Below are 8835 nucleotides of genomic sequence, written 5' to 3' on the forward strand. Positions count from 1 at the left end.
TACACTGTGAGGTCCTTCCCATGGGAGACAGTCCCTCATGAACTTCTCCAGTGTGGGTCCTTCCCATGGGCTGCAGCTCCACACGAACTGCTCCAGCGTGGGGCCTCCCACAGGGGCAGCTCCTCACACCCTTCCTGAATGTGGGTTGTCCACTGGGAGAGCAGTCCTTCAGGGACAGACTGCTCCAGCTTGGGTCCCTCACAGGATCACATGTCCTGACAGCAAACCTGCTCTGGCATGGGCACCTCCCCCACGGACTCCCAGGTCCTGCCAGGATGAACTGCCAGGATGAACTTCTTATGGAGTCACAGCCTCCTTCAGGCATCCACCTGCTCTGGCGTGGGCTCCTCCATGGGTTGTCAGTGGGTCTCTGCTTCCCAGTGGCCTCCGTGGACTGCAGGCGGACAACCTGCTTCACCATGGTCTTCACCACAGGTCACAGGGGAGTCTTCCAAGGCCTAAGCATCCTCCTCCCTCTCCTCCTGCACTGACCTTGGTGTCTGTGGAGATGTTTTCACATCCTCCCTCCCTGTTGCTGCTGCAATTCTGCAACTGCACAACAGCTTCTCAAATACCTTATTCACAGAGGTGTTAGCTCCACCCCTAATTGGCCAGGCCTGGGTCAGGTGCAGGGTCCAGCTTGGAATTGACTGGCCCTAGCCCTGTGAGCTACACGGGAAGCTTCTGGCAACTCTTTGTTTAAAAGAAGCCACCTCTGTAGCCCCCTGCTACCAAAAAACCTGACCCAGGCAGAACCACTCCAGCAGGTATTCAGCCACCCTTCAGAAGTGCTCACCCTAAAGATTTCCAGGGTGGCAGTGCCCTTGCTTGTTGGCCCCTGTGCGAGTAGCAGCAGTTGGACTTGACCTGTTGTGCAAAATGTGGTTCTTTCAAAGGTGGGTGCAGCTGTGGGGCATCTTTACCCTCTGTTACTCTTTCTTGCCAGCTGATGGCTTTAGATGTTGCTGCAACCCGAAAGAACCTGCCAGCAGGAGGAAGATGGGAGATGAGATCACTTAAGGGATGTCACACCGTCTGTAAGGGGCAGACATTTTAGTTCCACAGGCCTGCCCTAGCTGTACATCCACAGGCTCTAACTTGGGAAGCTGAACATTTGAGACAGCTAAAGCCAGTGGCTCCCTGCTGGGAACGGCAGCCCAGCCAAGGGCCACAGAGGGGTTGGCACATTCAGAGCATGAGCCTGGCATTTGCCTGTCAGTCTCTCCTAGGGTTGGACTGAAAACAGTTTTGCAAAGTCAAGGGATTGGTTTATGAGCCACAGTTTTGGAAGGTTGGAAAGGTAGGTTATTAAGGTTGTAACATAACAGGTTAGAGAATGCTGTTGCTAAATACACTCACTGTGGTAGTGGTGATACATAAAAGTGCCAGCAGTGCTTGTTCCTGCTGGTCTGTGCCACAGAGAGAAAAAGGGCTGTTCTTATTGAGAAGACATCCCTGTCTGCGTGGAGGATGAGGGCTGCAGCCTGTCTCTTTGAGGGCTTCAGTTGCTCTCTCCCTGCAGCATCCTTTTCCCCTTCAGAGCAAGATGAGGAGTAAAAAAAAAAAGGCAAAATGCTAAAAACCATCTCACTCTGGGGACATTTATACTTCAAACTTCTCTCCCCCCACCCCTCTCCTGGTGGCTGTTTAACGTGATTCAGGTAGAGAGGTGAGGAAGAGAGTCCCATATGTTTAGCATGTACCTCTTTTAGCTCATTATCATACTCAGGGGTGTTAACTTCCCCATATGCATTTTACCTGGCCCTGTGGAAGCTGTTTGCCTGCTTGTTCTTGCAATTTATGGCTAAAACAGGTCCTGCCCTCTGCAAAGCTTTGTCTGCTTCTCATGCTGAGCTCGAGGGGGTCTCTGCCCACAAGGTCTGCAGGAGAGATAAGCAAGCAGCAGCACTTCTGTCCCTGTGGGAACTGCACAGGAAAGGGTTATGAAAAAATGGCCATGTCAGGTGCCAGGACTCAGTGTGTAGAAGTGCTCTGGTGCAGTGCAGAGGTGTGTAGTGTGGAGAAGGTGACCACATGCAACCTAAGCAGGGGAAACCTGCAAATGAAAGATTTTCTCCTCATGCAGTACATGTGCTATGTCAAGCAGTAGTTTTTCTTCTCACAGTCCTAAGGTGTTGCACAGACACCTTTGTCATCTTGAGGCCTGATGGTGCCCAAATGGCTTTACAACCGGCCTATGCCAAACACATCTCCACCTGTGAGGCAGGTTTGGCCTCTGGTGTTGTGCCAGGAACTTGTTCCTTTAAGGGTGGGTGAAGCCAAGTGCGCTCTGCTGCCTCCTCCCTGCTGCTGCTGCCAGGCAGATGGCTTTGCAGGGAAGCAGCTTCAGCCGCAGCCCCCGGGAGTGCTTGTGTAACCAGCCCTGCGCCAGCGCTGCCCTTTCTCCGGGGCCAGGCCTGGCTTGTCACGTCTCTTTGCTCGTGTTTTGTTGAACGGGCTCCAGCTGGAGCTGAGCACAGGGCAGGCTTCTGGAGGGCTCCTCTGCAGCAGGACCAGAGCCAGGTTCTGGCTGAGAAGCGGGAGTGAGCCCATGGGCAGCGGGGTTTGGTTTAATTCAGCTGTGCCAGGCTGTTTCCCGTTGCTGCTTTGGAGGCCTCTCCTGCCCTCTGCTCCCTGCCGTAGATTATAAAGCAGGAAATTGCCTTCTGTGCCCAAAGGTTCCAGCACCACAGGGCTGTGCACATTTAAAGGGGTAGAGATGTACAGGTCTCTGCCTCTGTCCCTGTTGCCCTCCCCACCACCTTTCTGCCCTTGGCCACCTGCTTCTCCTGGCTCCATCGAGTCCCTGCATCTTCTCCCCAGGGTCCGGGAAGGTGTAGGTGGGATAGCCCCTAGTACCAGCCTTTTCCTCTGCTGTGGCCACAAAGTCGCTTGTCCTGGGGAGCTGACTTTGGCTGAAGACCCCGATGGGCAGGAGACCTCCAGTTAGAGGATGCAGTGGTGCCTTTCATCTCCTGGGTGGCTTTTGGGCTTGTCATCATCCCTGCTCCTGCCTACCCCCAGAAAATGTCGGAAGACGCCAGATACAGGGGCAAGTCATGAAGGACCCCGCTGGGGCAATAACTCTCAGGCTTTCATTGCGAGGAAATGCACTTACGTACCCGCTCCTCACGCAGCTGCCAGCCCTGACACAACGAGCTCCCCGACTCTGTGGGTGCCAGCGGAGTTTCCCCCCACCCCCGGCGGCTTGGCAGGACGATGCTGCGGGGCCGTTCCGTTCACCCGGGGGCGGGGCCAGGGACGGGGCCGGGCCGCTCGGCACAGGTCAGCCCAGCTCGGCACAGTTGGGCTCAGCTCGGCGGCTCGGCACAGTTGGGCACGGCTCGGCACGGTTCGGCTCGCCTGGTCCCGCTCCCGCCGCCTGATGGAAACGCCCGGGCCCGGCTGCCCCGGCAGCGTCCTCTTCGGTGAGCGGCACCGGGGGCGGGACGGGGAGCGGGTAACATGCGGTGGGAAGGTGACGGTAGAGGGTCGGAGAGACGTGGGGAGGGAGCAATGGGGAAGTGAGGAGCGAGACAGACGCGTGTGAGGCGAAGAGAGAGGTGGGGGCAGGAGAGAGGCTTTGGGGAGCAACGGGGACGGGGTCGAGAGACACGTGGGTGAGTAATGCGTGGCGGGGGCAAAAGAGAGACCTGGGGGCAGCAGGGACACGTGGGTCTGGAGGGACACGTGGAGGGTATTTCTGAGCCCTGGCGGGTCCTGGACGTGCCAGGGAGGACGGGGGAGGGAGACGCGTGTGCAGCCGGGCCATGCGTGAGGGGAGGGCGACCAGCGAGGCCCCGCGGTTAGAGGAGGGCGGGCGGGGCGCAGGGACACGTGTGTGGCCGCGCTTGGGACGGGGCGGGGGCTGGGGGCGGTTGGGGGAGAGCCGGATGGTGTTTCGGGATCCTTGTGGGTGCAGGGGACCGGGAAGGGCTGGGAGTAATGGCGGGGGGAGGGGGTTGTGTCTCGGCCGGGGGTGCTATGCCTCTCCGCGCTGGTGCGGTTAATCCCCCGCGCTCTCGCGTCAGCGTTTCGTGGCGCTCCGCGGGTGCCTCTGGTGGAGCGCACGGCCGTGCCCCTCCTCGTTGGGAGGGGTTTCGGCGGGGGCCGTTCAGCCCGCACAACACGTGGCCCCGAGCTGCTGCCAAACGTGTGTGCGGGCGGGCGTGCGCGCACACGCGTGTCCGGGGCTGCCCCGGCCCAGAGCGTCCCGAGCATCGCGCTTCAGCACGCTCCTATGGCAAAGTGGGGCAGCAGCCCCTCAGGCCTTTCGGGCACCTGGGTTTCGAGCCTTTCCCCGTGAGCTGGGCTCGGAAGCACGGTCAGGGGGAGGGGCTGCCCTGGGCTCAGTTGGCGGGGGGCTGGTTGCTCTCTCCCCGGGTCAGATGCCGGCTCTGGTATGCAGGGCTCAGCTTTTCCGATCTGCTTCACATGGGTGAATCGCCCTGCAATAAGCAAACACGCCCAGGATGCTCTGCCTTTCCATCCTTCCCGTGGCTGCCTGAAGCCTGACCTGAGAGTCAGTTGCATAATTTTACATCTCTCTTTTTTTTCTAGCTGTTTGGAACAGTGTGTAATAAAACATGTCTCAAAATTTGCCTTGAGGGACTCCAGCTCTCTCCATCCTGGCCCAGCATCCCCCCCTCCCCCACCTTTTTCCTCGTTCCTGGGGTCTCAGGCTCTGTCTCTTTCCTTTCACACTCTCACCACAGCACATGTTTTGCTGATGCTGGGGAGAGCAGAGCTGTCTCTCTGTCTGCTCTCTCTCCTATTGTCCAGAGCAGTGTGTCCTGGCCGTGCTGCTCTCTGCAGGGCCTTGCCCTGCTCCTACATGGGGGGCTTGGGTGGCCCTGGGCACTGCTGCATGGCAGCCTGCACTGGGGACACCAGCCTTTGTCCCTGTATGGTGCTGAGCTGGGTGCATTGTTCTTGGGGATGCTTAATCCTGGAGCCCTGGGTCCCCTGGCATGAGACTGCTCCTGAGCATGAGAAAATGAAGCGGCTTGGGTATGTGTATGTGCCTGGCTGGGGCTTACCCTGGGAACCCTTTACTGTGGTGCATGAGGCTGTGTAGTGGCTGCTACAGCTTTTCTGATCTCTCTACAGGCTGCGAGCTGACTTCCCGTACCAAATCCTACACGTTTCAGGTGGATGAGGAGGATGACTCTGAGCACATTTTGGCCCTGTCTGTGGTAAGTGAAATGAGAATTAACTGTGCTTATCCTGTCACAGCAGCCCACAGCCTCAGCCTCTTTGCCCCCTCCCTGGCTGGGCTGGTCCTGGGGACAGCCTTAGCTGCAGTCCCAGCATGGGCTGCTCCCAGGGAGGGCACAGGGCTGTTGTGTTTATTCATTGTACATATGGAGGTGCTTAAGCAAAGCCAGTGCTGGCAGGAGGCTGCTCACCAGGGGAGTTCTGCAGACATGGGGTGAGGGGAATTTTTTGCCTTGTATTTGACCTTGCTAGAGCCTCCTGTTAGGACATGGCTCCCCTCACCAGTTGAGTCTCTGGCTGGGTGCTCACCAAGCCCAGGTAGATGCAGGGCTTCACTCCTAGCTCTCCCTGGGGTCATTTTCTGTCCTGGGAGCATAGAACCTGACAGTATGGGTCATATCAGCACAAAATGCAGCCCAGGTGCCATCCTTGGAGGCATTTGCAGGAGCAGCTGTCCCAGCTGGTACAAACACAGAGTCCTGCAGGCACTGAGGGGGCAATTGCTGCAGGGAGGGCTCTGAGCTCTCCCTGTTTTCATAGAGTCATAGAATCATTTCAATTGGAAAAGACCTTTAATATCATTGAGTCCAACCCCTCACCTCACACTGCCAAGCCCAGCACTAACCAATGGCCCTCAGCACTTCAGCTACACAGCTCTTTGATATCTCCAGGGGTGGGGACTCCACCACCACCCTGGGCAGCCCGTGCCAGTGCTTAACAACCCTCTCAGTGAAAAAGTTCTTCCTCACCTCCAATGTAATCCCCCCCCTGGTGCAACTTGAGGCCATTTCCTCATGTCCCTTCAGTCATTACTGGAGAGAAGAGACTGAGCCCCACCTTGCTACAATCTCCTTTCAGGTACTTGTGGAGAGTGATCATGTCTCCACTCAGCCTCCTCTTCTCCAGGCTAAACACCTTCAGTTCCCTCAGCTGCTCCCCGTCAGACTTGTTCTGCAGACCCTTCCCCAGTTCCAGTGTCCATCTCTGCACATGTTCCAGCACCTCAATGTCCTTCTTGTAGTGAGGGGCCCAGAACCAGACATAGTACTTGAGGTGCAGCCTCACCAGTGCCAAGCAGAGGGGACAATCAGTGCCCCAGTCCTGCTGGTGGAGCAGCCTTCTCACACATTGCATGGCAGCTGGGCTGGTAGCAATGCTTGTCCTGAGAGCCCTGGCTGTCCCTGCTGTATCCCCTGGGAGAGCAGGAGTTCACCACGTGTGCCCCCACCCAGGTCTGCCTCACGGACGGTGCCAAGGACGAGTGCAATGTGGTGGAGGTTGTGGGACGGAACCACGAGAACCAGGAGATCGCTGTGCCTGTGGCTAATCTGAAGTTGTCGTGCCAGCCCTTGGTAAGAGGTTATTTTAAAGACTCAGATGGGGGTGGCTGCAGGGAACTGGACATCTCTGGATGTTTGTGGGCCTTTCCCCATGGATCCTGACCATGAGCTGGTCTGCAGCTTGCAGGGGAGTGTCCTGGGTAGCCTTGGCCTGGCTGCAGTTGTCCACAGAAACATGTGTTTAACTGGTCCATGTGCCATGCCTAGCACTGCAGGACTTTGTGTTGTGCCTCTGCCCCTAACTCAGCTCCACCTCTGTCTCCTTGCAGCTGAGTCTGGACAACTTCAAGCTGCAGCCTCCAGTGACATTCCGCCTGGCCGCGGGCTCTGGCCCGGTGCACCTCGCCGGCTGGCACCGCATCGGTAAGGACTCGTGTGGGGAAGGCTTTGGGAGGAGGGAGGGGTCTGGAGGGGTGCCTCCACACCAATGCCACCCAGGGAGCCCATGGGGGGCGTGCTGGGTTCTGCCCAGAGCCTCCCTTGTGCTGGTTCCTCAGAGGCTGTCTCTGTGCAGGGATTCCTGCCCTGCATGGGAAGAGGGGTCTGGGTGACCCACTGTCCCCTTTTCCCACGGCTGGCTGTAGCCAGTTCCCCTGGCACCTCCCCGGCTCCGATGCTGCTGTTGCCCACAAGCTGCTGTTCAAACTGCTGGGGTGCTCCCTGAGCTGCTCTGCTTTCAGGGTGCCTGGAGGGTCAGCTGCATCTGCCAAAGACACAGGGTGGTGAGTCACAGTTATTTGTGTGTCCCAGTGCACAGGGAAGACGCCTCCTTTGAGGACGATGATGATGATGACTTGTCTGAGGAGGAAGAGGAGCTTCCTCCCATCATGCCAGCCAAGAAGTAGAGGAGGAAGCAGTAACTTTTCTCCAGGCAAGGTGAGTGGCCAGGCAGCCTTGGAGGAAGGGTCTGGATGGCTGTGACACCAGTGGGGCAAATGTGGGTGGGAGCTGCCCTGCCATGGGAGGCGGCTGGTCCCAGTCTGCTTCTTCCTCCAGGTACTCGCTGGGACCTCTCTTCGGATGGCTTTTACCTCAGCCCCTCTTGCCAGGACCTCAACGTTTGCTGCTTTTGGTTTAGTTTTTAAATGTTAATATTTTTTACTCTGTTGTAGTATTTTGGGGAGCAGGGGCTGCTCCCAGCACTGGGGTGTCTCCTTTCCCACAGCCCTGGGAGGGTGAGCCCAAAACTGGATGGATGCTGCTGGTATATCCCCTCTTCCCCCATCCCTGTGCTGGGAGTCAAGGATGGAGGAGATGATCCTCAGTCTGTGCCTTTTTGCTGACCTGAACCTCTGCTCTGTGCACCCCCTTTCCATGGCTCTGAAATGCCCATCCTGGCCCCTTCCCCAGCAGATGGATGCAAAGCCAGGGGTGGGACAGTCAGTTTCACTGATTTTAGTGCATTTGCTTTTCTTTACTCACAGTTTGCTGGGTTTTTTACACTTGGAAGTGCAGAACTAGAGCCCAGGCTGCATCCTTAACTGCAGTAATGATGGAGTAGGAGCTCACAGCCTATGTGTGATGTGGGGGGAGGTTCTGGGTCAATCTACTTTGTGAAGGACAGTTTTTACACTCTAAATAAAGGTCTCTCAGGCATCAGGTCTGGAAGGTGGTCACTGCTGTCTGGCAGGTTCCTTCCACATGCACTTCAGTGGGAGATGCTCCTCCGTGTCCAGTCCCTTGGTGATGCTGCAGGGCTCCTGAGAGGGACGTGGGGGCTCCTCACTCTCCTCTGTGGGGTTTGCACACCTGTGCCCCATGAGCCAGCTCAGCACTGCATCCACCCCCCTTGTTTGGGCTGTGGTGACTATCCCAGCGAGACCCTCGTTTCTGTCTTGCTCTCAGCGCAGCAGTGTGCTGTGCAGGGGTGCAGTGCCAATGCCTGGCAGCATGTGGGGCAGGTTTAAGCTCTTGACCTTTGCTTAAAGGAGAGTCATGTCGTGTCCTCCCCCTGCCACGTCTGGGTACCTGGAGAGGGTCTGATCCTTCTGTGCCTCAGTCAGGCGGCGCTTCTCACCCCAGGGGACTGCTCCTGTCCCCAAATGCTCGTGGCAGTTTGCCCACACCTGATCTCGCATCCCTGGCTGATGGGTTGCTGCCTGTCCTGGTGAGGAGCAGCACCGCGGCTCGTTGTGCCCTCCCGGCTCTGTGTGTGCCCCGGCAGAGCGAGTTTCTCTGCGGCACGGACGCGGGTGGGAAACCTTCCAGTGTGGCTCCTTGGCACAGGCTCCATCCCCGGGAGCGAGCGGGGCCGTTTCTCTCGAGGCTGTGCAGCTCC

General features: G+C 57.7%; 1 protein-coding gene across 1 annotated transcript; it reads left to right on the forward strand.

Moving 5' to 3' along the window:
• The first annotated feature begins 3310 nt into the window (after nucleotides 1-3310).
• NPM3 (nucleophosmin/nucleoplasmin 3) lies at nucleotides 3311-8164 on the forward strand. The gene is made up of 6 exons (XM_062001527.1): nucleotides 3311-3428; nucleotides 5110-5195; nucleotides 6450-6569; nucleotides 6827-6920; nucleotides 7308-7433; nucleotides 7554-8164. The coding sequence occupies exons 1-5, from the start codon at nucleotides 3386-3388 to the stop codon at nucleotides 7400-7402; spliced, it is 438 nt and encodes a 145-aa protein (XP_061857511.1). The 5' UTR covers nucleotides 3311-3385; the 3' UTR covers nucleotides 7403-7433; nucleotides 7554-8164.
• The last annotated feature ends 671 nt before the right edge of the window (nucleotides 8165-8835 follow it).

The sequence above is a fragment of the Colius striatus genome, chromosome 8 (assembly GCF_028858725.1).
Source record: "Colius striatus isolate bColStr4 chromosome 8, bColStr4.1.hap1, whole genome shotgun sequence".
In the NCBI taxonomy this organism is placed as follows: Eukaryota; Metazoa; Chordata; class Aves; order Coliiformes; family Coliidae; genus Colius; species Colius striatus.